At 32.7% G+C, this 22,213-nt stretch overlaps 1 protein-coding gene and 1 pseudogene across 1 annotated transcript; both read left to right on the forward strand.

Annotated features, from left to right (window-relative positions):
* The first annotated feature begins 1,459 nt into the window (after positions 1-1,459).
* On the forward strand, positions 1,460-1,938 carry LOC121222091 (uncharacterized). The gene is made up of 2 exons (XM_041101993.1): positions 1,460-1,466; positions 1,568-1,938. Exons 1-2 carry the CDS (start codon positions 1,460-1,462, stop codon positions 1,936-1,938), a joined length of 378 nt encoding a protein of 125 aa, XP_040957927.1.
* Positions 1,939-11,234: 9,296 nt separating this feature from the next.
* Positions 11,235-19,341, forward strand: LOC121222092 (probable methyltransferase TCM_000331; annotated as a pseudogene).
* The last annotated feature ends 2,872 nt before the right edge of the window (positions 19,342-22,213 follow it).

Below are 22,213 nucleotides of genomic sequence, written 5' to 3' on the forward strand. Positions count from 1 at the left end.
TTGAAGGTTTTTCTCTTATTGCTGCACCTTTAACGAAACTACTTTAGAAAGATGTGGTGTTTGAATGGACTGAGGCTAGGCAAAATATTTTTGACCAACTTAAGGAAGTTTTGACTAAATCACTAGTGTTGATTCACCCGGAACTAGGAAAAGATTTTTTTGTTTATAATGGTGCTTTGTATTTGGGTCTTGGTTGTGTATTGATGCAAGAGGGAAATGTAGTGGCTTATGCCTCGAGGCAGTTGAAAATCATGAGCGCAATTATCCCACTCATGATTTGGAGTTAGCTGTTGTGGTTTTTGCACTTAAGATTTGGTGTCATTATTTGTTTGGAGAGAAGTGTGTTATCTATACGGATCATAAGAGCCTTAAGTACCTCTTCACCCAAAAGGAGTTGAATTTAAGGTTGAGGTGTTGTATTGAGTTGTTAAAGGATTATGATTGTATGATAGAGTATCATCCTGACAAGGCGAGTGCAGTTGTTGATACTTTGAGTAGAAAGTCAATAGCAGAGTTGAGAGTTATGTTCATACGCTTAAGTTTGGCTAGTGATGGTGGTTTTCTAGCTGAACTTCAAGTGAGGCCAACTTTATCGCAACAAATTAAAGAGAAACAGTCTTTAGATTAGGAGCTTTCGAAGAGGATTCGACAAGTTGAGCAGGGTATTAAGGGAGATTTTGATGTTGGTGGTGATGGTATTTTGAACTTTCGAAGTAGGTTGTGTGTGCCGCATGATGTAGAATTAAGGCAATCGATTCTTATCGGAGCACATAGTAGCTCTTACGCTATGTATCCCAATAGTGAGAAGATGTAACATGATCTTAGAAAAGTTTACATGTGGCTTGGGTTAAAGCGGGATGTTACGGATTTTGTGGCTCAATGTTTGGTTCTTCAAAAGGTGAAAGCTGAACATCAGTTTCCTTTAGGTTTGATGTAGCCGATTGCAATTCCTAAATAGAAGTGGGGAAGGATTACTATGGATTTTGTTTCAGGTTTACCTTTAACTCCATCGAGGAAAGATTTTGCGTGGGTTATAGTTGATTGGTTTTCAAACAGTACGCATTTCTTAGCTGTGCGTACCAACTATTCTTTGCAGAAGTGGGGGAGTTGTATATTGCTAAGATTGTACATCTCCGTGGGGTTCTAGTTTCAATTATTTCAGATAGGGATCCATAGTTTACATTAAGGTTTTGGAAGACTTTACAAGAAGCTTTAGGATCGAAACTTAGTTTTAGTACGACTTATCATCTTCAAACAAATGGTCAACCTAAAAGGGTAATACAAGTTTTGGAAGATATGTTGTAAAGCTATGTGATCAAGTTTAGTGGTATTGGGAGCGATATTTTTTATTGGCAGAATTCGCTTATAATAACAGTTTTCAAGCTAATATTCGTATGACACCTTTTGAGGCATTGTATGGAAAAAAACTGTAGAACACCTTCGTGTTGGGCGGAATTAGATGAGAGGTGAGTTGTTGGACCAGATTTAGTTCACGAAACTGAAGAGAAGGTAAAGCTAATTTATGATTGTTTAAAAGCAGCGTCTGATAGGTAGAAATCCTATTCAGGTTTGGAGCAAAGAGATAAGGTGTTCTTAAAATTGTCACCTTGGAAGAAAGTTTTGAGATTTAGCAGGAAGGGTAAGTTAAGTCCAAGATATATTAGCCTTTATGAAGTTGTTGAAAGGGTTAGTTTGGTAGCTTATCGTCTCAAGTTACCGCCAGAACTTGAGCGAATTCACGATGTTTTTCATGTGTCGATGTTGCAGAAGTATCGTTCAGACCCGTTGCATATTATGCCATTTGAGGAAGTTGAAATTCGAGATGATCTTACCTATGAAGAAGAGCCAGTAGAGATTTTAGCTCGTGGGGAGAAGGTCTTGCGTAATAAAAGAGTTTCATTGGTTAAGGTTTTATGGCATAACCACAGGTCTGAATAGGCTACTTGGAAAGCTGAAGAGACAATGAGGCAGCAATATCCTTATTTGTTTAGTTTAGGTAATTTTGAGGAAGAAATTCATTTTAAAGGGGAAGAATTGTAACACCCCAAAATAAAGCCTAGGAGTTTTAAGGGTATTTTAAGAATTTTAGCTCTAGAGTGCTCAAAATTTCGTAGCTTGGTAAACCAGAGTTATATTTGACTTTGGCATTATAATTGTTAAATCAAATTTTGAAAATATGGTTTAAGAACCCTTAATTTTAGAAAAAAAGACCGAATTGCAATAGAGTCGAAATAGTAAGTATTTATGCTGCAGTTTTACCAGTTTTCAAAATTGTATTTAAAAACCCTATTCCTAGGCTTGTTTTCACAATAGGATTTCTACAAACACCAAGCTTGTTGTCCCTTGCTTTCTTCCTTGCTATTCCACTGGTTTTTGCTTCCCAAACCATAGCACTTTGATTTCTTAATGTCCCCAAGCTAATTACCTTCATAAATCCCCAAGAAAAACAATCAAAAACTCCAAAGATTCCATCATTTAATCTTTCATCAAAACTCATAAACGTGGGTTTTTCAGATTTGCGTCAAAACTCATTTAATCTTCCATCAAAGGTAAAATTTTGAATTCTTATGAGTTTTCCATGATATCTAGTCCGTAAAATTGAATTATTAGCCCTCAAATCGCAAAATTTTAATAAAAGTAGAAAATAAAGTCGTTAATCGTGAAATTTAAAATTTTGAGTAAAAATGAGATTTTAAAATGTTTTTCTATTAGTCTCAATGTGATTGAGAGGTATTTAAACTTGAATTGAAGATTCGTTAATGATTTCTCATGTTCTAACGAACTTTATGAAAATTGCCTAAAAGATATCGAAAAATATCGATACCATGAACTGTGTATTTTAGTGTAATTTAAAGGTTTGGAATTAGGCGTAGATGATTAATAAGATGAATGGAATTTATTTTAAGTGAAAAGGTTAAGCGTAGGCTGAGTTATGAGCATTTTAAGTTTGTTAAGTTAATGGTTTTGAGCTACTTGGAAACTTAACTTAGACTAGTGATTTGGTTGGTTTGAGTGAATCATTGGTTGTTATTTGATTGTGGTTATTGTATGATTGTTGTGTCTGAAGCCTTGAATTCGTTAGAGCTTGCTATGGGCTAAGGAAGAGATTATTCAAGCTTTCGAATATTTTGGCCTTGTGACCTTATGAGACCGTTGAATACAGTTGGCATGCCATAGGATTGTGAGTACTCACCTATATGTATAGTAATTTTTGGCACTGAGGCCCTAGGACAAGTTGGAGGGATAAGGGAATGTGAGCTAAGCTCCATTCAACGGGACATTTGAGGCGGAATAAGGAGAGTGTTAGCTACATTATTCACTTCTAGGACATGCTTTACTTTATGAGTCTATGTTTGGTGTGATAGAGATCCGTGTATCCGATGAGTAATGATTTAGCTCACTATATGTTTCATACCTCAAGTGCCAATCTATCTTAACTTTTATAACTATGGATATATGTATCTATGCGTTATATGATGTATGCTTGAATGAGTATGTATTTGCTATGCGAATGGATTATAGATAATGCACATTATAGTACTATATGTTATCAAACCAAAGAGTATTGTACTTATGAGAAAATGGTTGATTGTGAATGCATGATGGTATGTTTGCGTTGTGGATATTCTATTCATTCACTAACCTTGTTTAAGCTTACACACTCTTTTCAACAGCTACAGATTAGTAACGGTTCAGTGTGGGCGTTGTGGTTATCCAAAGGAGTCTCATTTATTTTCGTAGATGTTTATTCATTTATTTATTTTCCTTTTGGGGAATAAGGCAATGTGGTAGTTTTGTGGTTGGTTATTGCCATGATGTATTTGGACTATTTAACAATTTTGCTCTTGTTTTTAGTTTTATAAGTATATATATATTCTTTGGACTATAAACATATATGTTGGCACGATGTTTCTTGCTTGGCCACATTTTGATGATTTGAACTATTAAATTTAGCCATCGGATGAGTATTAATCAAAGTATTTGTTGCATGACGCCTAGGAACTGTTTTGAGATGAGTTAATTGCATGTGTATGCTATATTCTATACCTAGGGGCAAAGGTATCGATATTTGGGGTTTAAAATCGACACCTCAGTGTTTCAAAATGTGTAGGAAGTCAGAATAAGGATATGGTATTGATACCTTTGCTCGAGTATTAATACTCAGGGACAAAGTATCGATATTTCATGTTAGGTACTAATAATTTTTGAGACTTTAGGATTTAGTAGAGAAACATAATGCATGTTTGTTGTCATTTTTCCAAGTGGTATCGATACCACACAAAGAAAATATTGATACCTTAGTGTCAATATCGATGCCTACGGGCACATTTTGAGAATTTTGCTAAATGGACCTTGTGCATGTTAGTACTCCTTTTTAAGAATGTTTATGGTATGTTTTGCATGTAATAATGATAATTAACCAATTAAGTGGCCTAAAACCTACAATCATATTATAATAAAGGATGTTTTGCTTAAAATAGGCTTTCCACTTGTTATGAGTGAGATGAGATGGTGGTGTGGCATCCTGTATTTGGGCTTGACGACTAGACCAGGTATAGGGTGTTACATTTATGCTAATTCTTGCCATGTAGAAATTGAACTTGGTGGCAACGAATTTAGCCATGCTTGTGCTTGATCCTGCAATGAGTATGGAAATGGCTTTAACCTTAACGCATCTTCAATCACACCAGCTATCTTACACGAATCACTCCTCTCTATGAATAATCGAAGGTGAATATGTGGCTCTTCCATGTGCATACCACTAAATTGGCCCATCATTTGGAGCATTTAAAACATCACTGATTTCAGTTCAAATTGGGGTGCCTCGATATCCGGCCTCTTAATTCCTGGATTTAACTCATTGAAGAGTGGCACAACGTATTCTCTTATGGCACGATCCCTATCATTAGCAATAAGGATTGGGTTGTGCACATGACTGAACCATTACCTTGTTCATCATTTTGATTTCCAAGGTTCATCTCAATTTTTCTTTGAGCTAATCTCTCACGTCTTATTTGTCTAAATGTTCGCTCAATTTTAGGGTCTATAAGTAATAGATCGATGATTTGATCTATACTCGTAAACACCTGATAAATAAATCACAAATAAAGAACAAATTCGTAATGTTAGAAATTAAATAAAAACCAAACTACAAAAATAATTTCACAAAGAATGATTAAGGCAACAGTCCCCGGCAACAGCGTCAAAAACTTGTAATGAGATTTTTGTGCAAGTGTTTACAGTCATTCGAGTAATAAGTAAGTAAAATAAGTTATCGTTTCCACAGGGGCTGTGTGTTAATTGATTATTTGCAAAATTATAAATTCACAATTTGGTATAAAAACACAATAATTTGAGTGATCCCTAATGCAATTTTAAACTAAGTATGCAAAATTATCTAAATGTATGAATGGATTTTAGCAACAGAAACACAACTTCAACAATCAATAACATGTATAGGCTAGGATAATTACATTAATCAACTTAATTCATTTTTATCATGCTTAACAGTGTTCGGAAAACATTCCATGGTAACTCAATCTTTCATTAGTTTAGAAACCAAATTAAGTCCGTTCGAATCTTTTACTTAGTGAAACTTGTAATTTATTGATCATATTAAACTAGGGGTTTCTTAGTATTTATGCAAGGTAACATAGGCAATCAAGTTTGAAACAGTTTAATCACATAAACCTAAAAACTATGCAAGATAATATAGCTAACTAAAGATATTATGAACCTCTAATTTAGCCAGGTTTAATGATCTAAATTGAGCATTACAATTTTCAATTATGTGTCTACTAGTTGTCGTCTAGTTAGGATCACTCAATTAATTTAAATGCATCCAATTACGTATGAGTGAAATACATCTTAATTTTAATTGAAATCATGATCGACGGAGGCACAAACATGTTAAACATGAATCAAACAAATATTATTGAATTAACAAAATCATCCTAGCTAAACAAAATTAAGCTATCATTGTTGATTGCAAGGTAAATAAACACATAGCAAAGATGTTTAAATTAAACAACAAGGAGGAAAGAGAAAACTCTAATTCAATTCAGTAGCCTTTTAGATCTTTCTAACTGAGGTGTTTCTCTGATCCACCCGTTGCTCCTTTGCTAAGGGTTTCTCAAGGTGGCTGGCCAAGAGATGGCCTTGCCAAGGCTTTTTTTGGCTAAAGAATGGAAGGGAAAATGGAGTGGCTAAGTGTGGGGAAAAATGAAAGGGAAATGGAATGAGAGAAAAGAATGTAGATATTGAAAGATGTGTTATGAATGAAGGGATGAAAAATGAGGAATGAGTAATGTGGTATTTATAGGTGAAGGTAAGGGTGAAGTTTACTAAAAATAGAGTTTAAAATCCCTCCACCTTCTCCATTGCATAGCCGACCACAAATTATGGAAAGGGAGCTAGTTTGGTTGATAATTTCAAACACAAAATCATGCTATAATTAGCATAGAGTGGACGATTTCAAAGGCATAGTTTGTGTGTCGATTTCTGATTAAATTGCAACTGCAAGGACTCCTAATGAAATTTCCCAAAGCTAATTTTTGGGCAGCTATATTCTTGTGCCAAAATTGGGTTTAACTCCCCCTTGTTGCACGATTTCATGATCCAAAAATTAATCAGACATGTTCACTTTGTAACTCACTTTAACTGGGTCAAATTAGCATCTTTATGACCTAATTTTGTATGGTATTACCATCCAAGTAAGGTGGATGTGTCCATGTCCATGCATCCTTATGGTAATCTCCTCTTCCATAGACCCACTGCATAATAAAAATCTCATATCAATAATTAACATGAAAATAAATTTATGCACAAAAATCATGAAATAAAGCATAATTTCACATACTTTATAAATTCATGTCTCATATTAACATTTAAGCAAAATCCACTTAATTTATTAACAATTACTCAATATTAATATAATTATTAAGTCAAAAGGTGGTAAAAATATATAGAAAAATCCTATATAATTCAAGTTTAAAGGTATCATTAAGAGCCATATCTTGGATGGTACTATTACGAATTATGTCATGGAAGGGTATCATTAGGAGTCATACCATTGACTTAATGACTCAAGGTTCTACATTGTATATATGGCAATAGGGGACCTAACGGCTCGTGATTACATGTTGTAAGATGTGGCAACCATTGACATGATGGTCCAGGATTACACATTGTATATGTGGCAACCATTGACCCGACCGCCCAAGATTGCACATATATGTAGCAAATTTGACCTAACATCTTGGGTTTATGCAATAAGAGAATCATACATTTCATAAAATGTGTCAAATTAAAAATCTATATAAATGGAAATATAAGGATTTACATGTACATAAACACTAACTTACCAACGAGCAAACATGTAAAATTATAGCTATAGTATATGCTTAGGTAGGGGTGTAACCCCCTCCATACTATTGGAAAAAAATCCAATTTGAAAAAATTTGACTTGAAAACAGTTTTCTTGCATAGCGGAAAATTAAAATTTTGAAAACCAAACCCATTTGTGATATATCGAAATTGCACCTGTGTTTTTTGATAGACGGATCTTTGTTGTTCTTGACTTTCAACTGAACAGCCTTCTCCGCTATTCTCGTAAAATGAACTGCTTCGAGTGTGGGCTTGAACGAATGCAAATCAAACATAGCACAAAAAAATACTTACTTTACTTTCAGTGGGAAATCAAATCTCTTTTAATAAAAACCAGTAGAATTATTATTCTGGAAAATAGAATTTATACTTAGAAAATAAATTCTCACTATTTTTGGGTATAATAACAATATCTCAAAGTTGTGTACTTAGCCCTACCAGTGTTATCTATTTATAGGGAGAAAAAGTGAAACCCTTGTTAAATTACTAGAAGTATATTTCAATAAAAATTAAAATCCTAGTCTAACTAGGAAAGAGAGAGGCGACAACCCTAGTTAAATATACTAGGATTTGTTATCCCATATAATAGCATGAAGGGCTTTTAGGCCTCTCCCATATCGGATCCAATTATAAGTACTTCCTAAACTTTTAACATAGTAGTACTTTGTAATTCAATCCAACCCAATACATGTTTTCCTTTTCTCCAAAATAAATATCGCAAATTAATTTAAATAAATAAATTAACTTCTCAATTAAATAATTTTCTAAACTTGATTCTAATTCTATTAAAATCATTGCAACTTTACCGAAAAAAATCTTTGAGAAAATATATTTAATATTTCTACATTCAATGAATTCACTATGAATGATTAGTTTAATTTCATTTTCAAACTTCAATTAATTAATAATTTGAAAACTCATAAACTATTTTTCAGGTCATTTTCATTTAGTGAGAAAACCACATTTATTTCTGAATGTTTTTCATTTCTCCAACTATATCATTTCTATCTATTTAGGTTCATTTGATTCAATATGCAATTCATTTTTGGTTTCAATGAGTTAGCGGAGGGACCAATTGGACATATGTGATTAGAGTTCAAATGATTTATGATTAAGTTTCAGCTTTTCGCCTATTAATTATAAACTCATTTAGTCACGAAGTCATTCCACTATAGTATCGTGACTGAGTTCTCCCTAATGACATATCATTATGAAAGCAACTTGGTCAGTGCTTATCCAATGACTTTATCATAAGTGTATTTCCTTCATAGGATATCTTTAATTTCTTTGAGATAAATTTACTCTCCCAATATGGTTCTATTTTATCTCATGATAATCATTACATCTTCCTTCATGAAAATTAAATTACTATTAAATAGTAATAAAGTCATTCATCACAAAGACGAACGACTCGTGACCATGTTTACTTTTCATCTATCATGTAATGTTAATGAGAGGATATCAATTACTCGTGTCTTGGGCTATTGATTCCACTAATGTGAATGATGCTACATATTGTATAAGTTGTATACCCTACGCATTAGCTTTTGGTTCCTCATCTATTTGAACTCAGACTTTTACTTACATCAAAATATACGAGTCACGCTTACACAGTCCATCATCCACTCAGTATTAAAGTATGTCACACTTTAAACGTTACAAGTGAATAAATAAATAAACATATTAAAGATTTATTCTCCTTGGGTTCAGTCCGATGTACTGTTAGTTCAGTCAGTCACATCTTCTAGGAGTCATTTGCTCCAATGCCCAAGATAAAAAATCTCTGCAATTGGACTTGATAGATAGCATATTAGTCTTTCAATCGGTTTGCTTATTTTTTATTAGACTAATGACATATTTAGGTTCGTCTACTAATATAAGTTGTCTTTCCGTATTATGATTCGACCACGTAATACTACTTAATATTAGTTTAAACATTAGACAACTAGTAAGTCAATATTTGCCTATATTTTGCTTTACAGGCAAAAACCACGTGAAGAAAATATACATAGGGTATTCATGTAATTTATGAATAATTTTATTAATCAATCTATTAAAAAATATATAAATACTCAAACAAATATACTACACTTAAAGATACTAGATTGAACACATACCCTATATGGATTTCTCATTTCTACTTTTTTTTATTAAATAAATATCCAATATATGCATGCATACATACGCAGGTCAGGGTACCCCCGGCGGCGCGGGAGCCCTTCATGGGTCCTCTTTTTTATTTTTTATTTATTTATTTTTTTCTAATATATATGTACACAGACATGGGGCTCGACTCCCCGTGAGAGTCCCTCGTGGATATTCCTTGAAAAACCACTTGTGGGTACTTCATACCATTTTTTTTTTCATTTAGAAATATAAGATGAGCATAGGCGGGGGTGTAACCCTCAACGTGGCTCCCTATATTTCACTTTTTTTAGCATACATACATATTGTGAGTTCCTTTACCATTCCTCATTATACATACATACATGCAAACAACAGTATAAAAATTCTTTTGCCATCTTCCATTCTTTTTTATACAAATTCAAGTATAACCGCCCTGAGACACTCATGGTTCTTTTATATTACGTACATTCATGCAAACGGGGGTATAAGCCCCCGTGGGACATTTTCATCCATTTATTTTATAATATGGAATTTATGCATGGGTGTTGAAACACCCCATGGGGCTTATACCCCACACCAATGACATATACATTCATACGGTCGTGGGATTTATACCCCTTCGTAGGTGTTACTCTTCACTTTCATTTTCTTTATAATATATAAAATATATAAATATTTTAATTTTTTTATTTTTAAAATACTTTTAAAATATTTTTTTTAAATTTTTAAAATTTTAAATTTTTTTTAATTTTAAAATACTTTTTTTTTAATTTTTGCTTTAATTTTTAAAATAAATTTTTGGTATTTATTTAAAAAACGGGCCGGGCTCGGGCTTATGAATTTTTTCTCGGGCCGAGCCTGGGCAAAATTCTAGGCCCATATTTCGGGCCAGGCCGGGTTCGGGCCGAAATTTTTTTCTGGGCCCGGCCCGAACCCAGCCCGGCCCGGCCCATGAGCACCTCTAGTTCATACCCATAGGTGTCCACACCACAAAGGATCTTTTTTATTTGGCTTGCTACTCAAAACCTCAACAAATTTCATAAAAAACATAGACAAAACATGTTTTGGATTCAAGTATTAAATGCTAGTATCAAATAAATGAGGGAAAAAGAAAATGATCTATTTTAAATTTAAAATTACCATAAATGAGGGTTTAGATCTAGGGTCTAGTATCAAATAGATGAGGGGAGAAGAAAATTTCAAATTTAAAATTACCATAAATGAGGGTTTAGATTCAGGGTCCAAGGTCCACGATCAGGATTCAGGATTCAGGATTTAAGGTCCAGGGCTCAGATTAAAAAAAATTATCAAAATGATGTGTCAATAATATAAAAAAATTGAAATAATATTAAATAATTGGTAAGGGATACAAAGATAATATGGCATGTATTTTTCATAGAAGTTTTTCCCAAAAATGAGAAAAGATTGTAAGAAATTGTGATTCCAATAAAAAAAATGACAAATCAAATTTTTCTTAGTTTTCATTTGTCATACTTTTGTAAAGGAGACAGGGATGACGTGGAATCACAGCTTCATACAATCACTTCTTCTATAAAAATAACCTATAATGAATGAGAAAAAAGTGAACACATTGAAGACCGAAACCCGAGTTGTGAAGATGTATAAACAATTAATTACTTGGCAATAAATATATGTACATAAGTGCTATAAAGAAAAACAAATGCAACAGTACATGAAGTTCGTAAACTGATTATCCAAAAATGCTAGCAGAGAAGGTTCTTCGCATGAACGCAGCAAATCATGAAATTAGCTATGCCGATAATTCAATTTTCCTTATCAGCTCTTTTCAATATTAATTAATTCACCATTATATATGTTCTTTTTTTCAACAAATATCTTGCTAACAATTCCTTTTTCTTCTTTATATGCTTTCAGAAACAAATAATATTGAAAATAAGGCCAATTATTGAAGAATCTATCACAGATGCATTCAAGAAGATTGTTCCAATTTGTATAAAGGTGGCAGACCTGGGTTGCTCTTCAGGTCCTAACACCTTCATGGATATATGGCACATTATTGAAACCGTCCATGGGATAAGTCAACAAGAACAGTTGAAGTTACCCGAGTTTGAAGTGCTTCTAAATGATCTCCCAGAGAATGACTTCAATTTTGTGTTTAAGCCAGTTCCAGGATTCTATGAGAAGCTTAAGAAAGAGAGAGGAGATATGTTGCAGGAAAGGTGTTTTATAGGAGGAGTTGGAGGTTCTTTCTATCACAGACTCTTTCCAACCTGAAGCCTTCACTTTATAAATTCTTCCTATTCGCTTCATTGGCTCTCAAAGGTCAGTCATTTAACCTAAAACATACCATAGTTTTTGATGCATGTTTTGGTGCTCCCCCCTTCTTGTATTAATCAAGAATCTATTTTAATCTCATTAGCCACCAGTCGGGCTAGAGAACAATAAGGGGAATGTATGCATGGCAAGATCAAGTCTTCCTAATGTTTTCAAAGCTTATGCAGACCAATTTCAGAAAGACTTCACAAATTTTTTAAGCTTGCGCTCCAAAGAAACACTACACCAAAACAGGTTTTTAGCGGCGTTTTTCAAGGCCTTTAGCGGCGCTAAAAAGTGCTGCTAAAAGTATTTGCGGCGCTTTTCCCAACGCCGCAAAAAATGCCGCTGATGTTAATGCCGCTGATGTTTGTGGCGTTTATAAAAATAAACGCCGCTAAAGGTCATGTTCTTTAGCGGCACTTTTCCCGCAAACGCCACTAAAGCCCATGTTCTTTAGCGGCGCTTTTCCCGCAAATGCCGCTAAAGGCCATGTTCTTCAGCGGCACTTTTCCCAAAAACGCCGCTAAAGGCCATGTTCTTCAGCGGACGCCGCTAAAGGCCATGTTCTTTAGCGACGCTTTTCCCACAAACGCCGTTAAAGATCATGTTCTTTAGCGGCGCTTTTCCCACAAACGCCGCTATTGTTTGGTGGCCTTTAGCGGCGCTTATTTAAAAAACACCACTAGTTTTGGGATTTTTGTGAAATTTAATTTTTCATATTTTCAGCCATCCTGTAGCAACAAATCAAAAGCAACCCAATCTAAACCAGCCAAAAGCAATAAATCTATATAATATTTCAAATTAAACGAATAAAATAATATTAATATCAATAAATAAAATATAATTCATAGTATTTTTACAAAAATGTTAAAAGTTAAAATGATAAAAATATTTATACAATACACTATGACGGCGGATGTTGCGATTGCTGAAACATCTTCATCATATTCGTATTTTCTTCTAGGCATTTTATCTGCAATGCAAATAAAATAGTTGAAAAGTTAGTAACTAATTACAACAATAATAGCACATATAAAGTAGTTGAAATAAAACAGCACATATAAAATAGTTGAAAAGTTATGTATTATGTATGTTATTAATTATTGTATTTAATTTGTAAGTTATGGAATGATATATTTTACAATGATTAAGTTCTGTAAATAATATGAGTTATTAAGTTATGCATATATATAAGTTATTAAGTTATGTAAGTTATTATGTGAGTTATGATATAACATGTATAACTTATTAAGTTATGTGAGTTGTTAATTATTGTATTTAATTTGTAAGTTATGGAATGATATATTTTAAAATTATTAAGTTATGTCAATTATGTGAGTTGTTAAGTTATTAAGTTATGTAAGTTATTATGTGAATTATATAAGTTATTAAGTTATATGGTATGACATATATATATGTATTATGTAAATTATGTGAGTTGTTAAGTTGTTAAGTTATGTAAGTTATTATGTGAATTATATAAGTTATTAAGTTGGACCAAATTCAAACTAGAAGAGCTCCCTTGGGGGGGCGAGGCCGGTTTTACAAGTAACAGTACTGCTACCTTTTTTCCATTCAAGATAGAAGACCTCTAGCTAACTAAAGAAATACATAATCAAGCTTTTTTATAAGAATTCATAGCCATAGAAAAGCAAAGAACCACATTTAATTGCAGTAGTCTAAGTATAATATTAAGGTGAAGATAACCCCAGTTGCTTTTGTCTTTAAGTTGAATTGCAGTCCGTGAAGTTTGATACTACTTTACAAGAGTTAAATCAAATAGTAGCAGAATAATGAGTTCCCCCACAGCATAGGATAGCAATGTCAAATAAGATGTGGCTAGATATGCATGCATTTGCAAAATGACAAGGCATTTGCAGACATGGCATGAATTATAGCGATTAAAAGACAAGGCATGAATTATAGCAGAATGACAAATTGAAATACAAGGCATTTGCAGACATGCAATATATCCCACAAAGATGGTGCAAATGATCTTGTAATGGAAAAAATTGAAATATGAGACTAATATAATTGTTTCGTTAAGCTGTCGAATTATAATTTATAATGAAAATAAAATCGAAATATTATTCTCATTTAATGGTATTAACTATTTAAATTAGTTAATGATATTGTAAAATTAGATGATTAAATTGTAAAATTTCAAATTTAAACGACCAAAAACAGAAACTGACCTAACTTTTAAAAATTTCTTATAATCCACCTTCGAGAAATGAATAACAGATTGGTCCTTTTTTTCTAAAATGGCAATAAGCATGGTTTGAGTTGACCCCCTCAAAAATCACCAAATCCTTTAATCACACTATTTTTTGCAACTTAAAAGGAAAACAAATACAGCAGCTTAACACTAGTTTATTATGAGATCAAATCCCTCAAATTTGAAGTGACTCCAAAGAATTTATTGCAAACCACAAATATTGCGTTTTTTGCACGAATGTAGCAAACCATATTCCTTTCGAAGTAAAAGAATTTATTTTCAACAAAGAAAACCGAACACATGAGGTACAATTATATAAAGAACTTATTATATGTTCTATACCAACCATTTTCATTATGCATAAAATATTTAGGCCTTTCAAAAATAAGACATTATGTTTCAAAAATATTAACTTAAATTTTTATATATATTATAAAATAATAAAATTTGATTCACTAAAACAACAATTTGCATTAGATACAACAATTGTATCCATACTACTTTAGGCAATTCAAGAATCGCTAAGACTGCTTTAGGTAATTCAAGTTTCAGTTTTGTGTTCCATTAGCCAATACATGAATCCATACTACACAAACCAACCTGCTAACCAAGATCTTTTAGTTTCTCCAAAAGAAAAACATGTTTTTATTCCTTCCTGCTAAAAGAGCTTCACCAAAGAAATTCGCCATGTATTATTTCTGAGCCAACTTCTAAATTTGCAACTTGAATACCAAGATTCTTTTCTAAAATAAAATCTAAATAACCTTTTCTTTTTCCAAATCCTTCTCAAATTTCACCTAATACTAACAAAACTACAACATGCCTCTTGAGACTGTTCTAGGGGTGATCACAAAGCAACCAAACCAACAGAAATTGAAAGAATCTGACTTGGACATAGTGGCGGCCACCAATAACTTAGTAAAGCCAACACCAACAACATTTTATTGCTACTACCAATCCTGAAATATAATACAATTAATAGTGGCCAAGAAAGTCCAAAAGCTTTATGCTAGAGAACCAACGTTTAGAATGCAACACATACATGGTGCATAAATAACAAATAAAGGGAGATCAGAGTAACCTCTGTCAACATCCAAATAGGACATATACACAGGTGTTATAAAGAAGTAGAAGGAAAACAGGCAGGATATTGGTTTTCAAAGACATTTGCACGTAGCCAAAGCCCAGAGAATCAATCAGTTTTAAAAAATCCACAAGTAAAAATTTCTCAATTCTTATCGCCATATTTGTTGAGTACAAACAACTTGACAAAAAACACATCCAAACTACAGATCATATTCATTGGTTCTAAAAGTTTCTATCCACTATACTGGCCACCAAGTAGAAACAACTAACAAGAAATTCAAATTATTTCTCAACATTGCTCAAGACCGAATGTGGGAAGATTTCTGAGAAAAAGAGAAGAACCTTACCGATTTCTCCAACGGCAGAGGAGTGCGACGGCGTGTTTGGCGACGGTCGACGAGTGCGACGGTACATGAGCGACGGTAGAAGGGGAACCTTCGGGTCCTAGAAGTTATGCAGACTAGGGTTCTTGATTTGGGGGAATTTTGAGGAAATTTGGGAGGGAAAAATGATGTGTTTCGGGTATGGGACAAATTGGATGGAATGAAGAAAGGACTGGGAATAAAACGACACCGTATTGCTTAAACCAGTTTGAAACATTGCGGCGTTTTTTAGTCGCGCCACTAATGCCCAGGCAAAACGACACCGTTTTGCGAAAACTGAGAACAAAAATTTGCGGCGTTTTTACCTTAGCACCGCAAAACCCATTAAATTCGCAACCAAAAACTGTACCGTTTTGTCTTTATTATTAAGAATATTTTACGTTGTTTTTTAATAGCGCCACTAATGCCCAGGCAAAACGACACCGTTTTACGAAAACTGAGAACAGAACTTTGCGGCGTTTTTTCCTTAGCGCCACTAATGACCACATTTAGCAGCGTTTAGCCCTGCAAAACCCATTAAATTCGCAGCCAAAAACTGCACAGTTTTGTCTTCATTATTAAGAATATTTTGCAGCGTTTTTTAGTAGCGCCACTAATGCCCAGGAAAAACGACACCATTTTGCGAAAACTGAGAACAGAACCTTCCAGCGTTTTTTCCTTAGCGCCGCTAATGACAACCCTTAGCGGCATTTTTCCCTTAGCGACGCAAAACCCATTAAATTCGCAGCCAAAAATTGCACCGTTTTGTCTTCATTATTAAGAATATTTTGCGGCGTTTTTTACTAGCGCCACTAATGCCTAGGCAAAACGACACCGTTTTACGAAAAATGAGAACAGAACTTTGCGGCGTTTTTTCCTTAGCGTCGCTAATGACCACCTTTAGCGGCGTTTTTCCCTTAGCGCCGCAAAACCCATTAAATTCGTAGCCAAAAACTGCACCGTTTTGTCTTCATTATTAAGAATATTTTGTGGCGTTTTTTAGTAGCGCCACTAATGCCTAGGTTAAACGACACCGTTTTGCGAAAACTGATAACCGAAACTTGCGGCGTTTTTTTCTTAACACCGCGAATGACCACCTTTGGCGGCGTTTTTCCCTTAGCGCCACAAAACCCATTAAATTCGCAGCCAAAAACTGCACCGTTTTGTCTTCATTATTAAGAATATTTTGTGGCGTTTTTGTTCAAAAAGCCGCTAATGTCTAGTTTATAGCGGCGTTTTTATGAAAAACGCCGCTAGTACTTTAAATTTTCTATTGAAACGGCGTCGTTTTGGCAAATTTTAATGCATAGTTTTGTTTAGGTAATATTTATAAAAATTAGATAAAATTATCAATTTTAGTTTTTAAGTAGTATTTATAAAAATTAGGTAAAACTAAAAATTTTAGTGTTTTTATTTCTTTTTTATTTTTTATAATTTTTACAATTTTTTACAATTTTACAATTTTTACAATTTTAAATTATTATATTCAAATTATTATATATTGCATATCAATTTTAAATTAATAATCTTTACAATTTATTATTATCTCTTTTACAATTATATAAAGAACTTATTTAATATATAAATTAAAAAGTACTAATTAATCCAAATCTTAAACCCTAACCTGACCCCAAATCCCTAACCCCTAACCCCTAAACTTTATTTAATATATAAATTAAAAAACACTAATTAATCTAAACCCTAAACCCGACCCCAAATCCCTAACCCCTAACACTTAAACTTTATTTAATATATAAATTAAAAAATAGTAATTAATCTAAACCCTAAACCATAACCCAGTCCTGAATCCCTAACCCTTAACCCCTAACCTCTAACCCCTAAACATTATTTAATATATAATTAAAATACACTAATTAATCTAAACCCTAAACTCTAACCTAACACTAAATTTATAAACCCTAAATCCCTAACTCTTAACATCTAACCCCTAACCTCTAACCCTTAACCCATAAACCTTAAATCACATTAACCCTTAAACCAGAATCCCTAATTCCATAATCTATAAAACTTAAAATTGTAACTCCTAAACCGGTCTTAAATCCTAAATTAACCATATATATACCCTAAACCAAATTTATTAAACCCTAAACTATAATGACAATTAAATTATATATTTTAAAATTAATACTATCTTATCTCTTACAATTATATTTGAAATTATTTAGTATATAAATTAAAAATCAGTCAGTCATGTACCTAAAAAATTTTAAAATTATGGCTTAATAATAGTATTTTAATTTTTCTATTTTTAACAAATATTTTTCTATGTTTTTTATTTCAATTTATTTCTACGTGTCATTATTTCAAATTAAACCATTTTTAACAAATATTCATTTAAAATTAAATTGAATTTTAATTAATATAAATAAAAAAATTAAATAGTAATTAATTCAATATTTTAAAATTAATACTATCTCTTTTACGATTATATAAGAAATTATTTAATATATAAACTAAAAAAATCAGTAATGTATCCAAAAAACTTTAAAATTATTTTAAATAATAGTATTTTAATTTTTCCATTTTAACAAATATTTTAAATTATTTTAAATCCCTGAGCATTAGTGGCGCTTACTTAAAAACGCCACTAAATCCCTGAAAGCTCAGAAAACGGCGTCGTTGGGCTTAGGTATTTTTGTGGCGCTTTCCCAAAAATGCCGCGAAAGCCCTGAGCATTAGCGGCGCTTACTTAAAAACGCCACTAAATCCCCGAAAGCTCATAAAATAGCGTCGTTGGGCTTAGGTATTTTTGTGGCGCTTTCCCAAAAACGCCGCTAAAGCCCTGAGCATTAGCGGCGCTTTCTTAAAAACGCCAGTAAATCCCCGAAAGCTCAGAAAACGGCGTCGTTGAGCTTAGGTATTTTTGCGGTGCTTTCCCAAAACCGCCACTAAAGACCTGAGCATTAGCGGCGCTTACCTAAAAACGCCACTAAATCCCCGAAAGCTCAGAAAACGACGTCGTTGGGCTTAGGTTTTTTTATGGCGCTTTCTCAAAAACGCCGCTAAAGCCTTGTGCACTAGCGGCGCTTTCTTAAAAACGCCGCTAAATCCCCGAAAGCTCGAAAAACGGCGTCATTGGGCTTAGGTATTTTGCGGCGCTTTTTGGAAAACGCCGCTAATGCTTATTTTCAGCGGCGTTTTCCATGAAGCGCCGCTAATGATCGATCTTTAGCGGCGTTTGTTATCCAACCGCTGCTAAAAACACCACTAAAAGCCTGTTTTGGTGTAGTGAAACAATACCACAAGGGCGTATGGTGCTAACCTTTTTGGCTAGGAAAAACCAAAATACCTCCACCGAAGATTAAGATTTGGAGTTGCTTACTAAATCCCTTCTTGACTTGGTTGATGAGGTTATACACACACATATACATTTATTTCCTTATAATCCATTTAAATCTGAAACATGTATGCTACAATTGTTAGATTGCTATAAATTAACTTAAGTAAGGATTGCAGGGAATTGTAAAAGAGGCAGATGTGGATTCATTCAACCTTCCATTGTATACACCTTGCAAAGAAGAAGTGACTGAGATTATTGAGAAGGAACTGGGAAGGATCGTTTGAAATTAAGGAGCTACAAGTTTTCGTAGTGGAGGCCAATTGTTCAAGTAGAGAAGAGCTGCTCGACAGCAAAGACATTTGGGTTCAGAAGGGGAAAAATTTGCAAATGCTTCAAGAGCTGTTTTTGAACCCATTATTTGCAGTCATTTTGGAGATGCTGTAATTGATAAGTTATACACAAGGTTTGCAACTCCTGCAGCAAATGCTATAACTTATTCAATGGATCACAAAATGCTTAACATTGTCGTTTCATTAACAAGAAGTATTTTTATCAATAAATGATGGTCCATAAGCCAATCAATTTGTCTCAATCAATATATGGATTTAAATTTTAATAATAGTTTTAATTTATGTGATAAAACATAATGCACTATTATTGAAGTCTTCTTTTTTTTGGTTAAAAATTATCGTCTATTGACTATGTCTCAAATCTATTAATTTGATTTAAATTTATTTAGTAGTGCATTTAAAATTATTATAATATTGATTCTAAATTGTAGTTTATTAATATTTTTTAGGATTAATTTGAGTTTGAATCATCGTAATATATAAAAATATATTATAATATTTAATTAAAGGATAAACTACTAAAATAGTCACTTTTATTTCTCTCAGGTTACATTTTAGTCACTTATGTTTGAAATGTTACATTTTAGTCACTTACGTTATCGTGTCGTAACATTTTAGTCACTAAGCGTTAATTGTCGTTAACGGTGTAACGGTAAGTTGATGTGGCACGTTAAATCATCACTTCAAACGAAAATTTTAGATTAAATTATACGATTGGTCCCCATTTTTTTCATTTTGAACAATTTAATTTTTTGAACAATTTAATTTTTTTTCTTTTACATTAAAAGAGATGGAGAAGGGAGGAAAATAGAGGGAAAAGTAGAAGAGAATAGAAAATAAAGAAGAAGAAAAAAGAAAGTTAAAAGAACATAAAAGAAAAAAATTAAATTGCTCAAAATAAAAAAAATATGAGGACCAATTGTATAATTTAACTTAAAATTTTTATTTCAAATGATAATTTAACATGCCACATCAGCTTACACTTATACTGTTAACGGTTCAGTGACTAAAATGTTAAAACACGTTAACGTAAGTGACTAAAACGTAACATTTAAAAAATAAGTGACTAAAATGTGACATGAGAAAAACAAAGAAGACTATTTTAATAGTTTATCTTTAATTAATTTATATATGCCTTTTATTCTTATGATTAATAAAACTTTGAATCTATGTTCCTTAACAAATTTGACTGTGGTTTTGTCTAATTTATATCTTTAATAGTTGGTCGTGTGTCTCACACGATCGTGTCTCCAGGCCGTATGGATCACTCCATACCGTATGGACCTTTTTTTGATTTTTTTATTCTTTTTATTTTTAATTTTTTACTCTAATCTGGTAGATTTATGTCGTCCTATTTCTAAGATAGCATGCAACTCCACTTAATTACGCTAGATCTACTCTTAAACAGGGCCTATTCCTCTTCTGATTTAATCACATAAAAAATGGATTAATAATCTAGAAATATCAAACCAAGAATTAAACACACATAATTGAGAACAATATCTAAGTATTTATTGAATAAAATAAAAATCAAAAGCCAACATTCATCATAGGGTTCATCTCCCTTAGGTATTTAGAAAATTAGTTCATACTTGCAAATAAAAACATCTCAAAGACAATATAACCACAAGAAACAAAGAAATTCATCATAATCTCCAAAGAAATCAAAAGGGAATCTTCAATCTTGATGGAAATCTACTTCAGAATCGACTTCAATGGTGTTTTCTGAGTTGTTTTCTTGAATATTCTATGACGGCTCCCTCTCATCTTCTTATTTTTGTCATATATAGGTCTTAGAATGCTTGAAAAACCTAAAAATCTTGGTTTTCCACTGGTTTAGAGTGCAAATCACGAAATCAACACAGCCTACCACATTGTCGTATGGCAATTCGTGTGGCTCACATGTCCGTGTCCAGGCCACGTCAGCTCATGTGACTTTTGTAACTCGCTTTAAATTTTTCAGTTTTCGCTTGTTTTTTGCTCCTTTTGCTCCCAAATATTCTCCTAACCATAAAAACATGAATTTAAAGTATTAGAAGTATAAAATTCACCATTAACATTGAATAATCACCCAAAAACACATTAAGAATAAGATTCAAACATGTCACTTTTAGCACTTATCAGTATTTGATAAGATGTGGCATTCCTATAATTGTTCACATGTTTAGGGGAATGTATGTGAATGAATGCAATATTATATATTTGTTATATAATTATTATTTTCTCAAGGTTATGGTTCTTAGAAAATAGACCGTGGACTATTATCTCCACGTAGAATTATTTTTATTTATAGAATTCTTATGAGCTGAAAATGGACATAGGATATAAATATAATTGTTCCAAAAATGAGCCCATTAAGAGGAGAAGATGGAGCTATGGTGGTCGAAGACACAATGAATGCCTTGTGATGAAAAAATATGTAATTTTTGTTTTTTATTTATTTTCTAAAAATACAACCATGGAAGTCTTGGTTGACAATTTTATTTTATTACCCATATATTTATATATTTGTTTAATAATTATTTATGATATAATTATGATATATATGTATGAGATGATCCACAGTCGATCTTAAAAAAGATAAGAAGTGTGGTAATGGGAAAATATATGTGTTGTATTGTTCCATTCACTTTTTTAGGTTATTCGAATATTGTGAGAAGTGTGATATTCAGAACGTGCATGTCTAGGATTAGATCTAACAAGGAAAGGCTTAGTTTTTAAGTGGTCAAACATGACTTACCTCCCTTTCCTGGGAACCTACATGGTGCATGGTTCACATTCACTTCTTCGGTTTTTCCCTTAAAAGAAAAACTATGGAGAATCAAATTTGTTTGATTCACTCTTGTGAATAATTGAATGTGAATATTATAAAATTGTCATAGCATGTCTTGCATACATGAGATAAGCATGCAATATAGTTTAGGAAAGAATGTCATATGTACTTGTCATGCATATATTGATCATACATGATTGAAATAGAAAATTAAAAACCTTGCATGACTTTAAAATATTGAGTTGGAGAAGGTCCTTAAACAAGACCTACGGCCTCCATCAATGGTCTCTTGTGATGACATGAAATAGACCT

This window comes from Gossypium hirsutum, chromosome D10 (genome assembly GCF_007990345.1).
Source record: "Gossypium hirsutum isolate 1008001.06 chromosome D10, Gossypium_hirsutum_v2.1, whole genome shotgun sequence".
Lineage (NCBI taxonomy): Eukaryota > Viridiplantae > Streptophyta > Magnoliopsida > Malvales > Malvaceae > Gossypium > Gossypium hirsutum.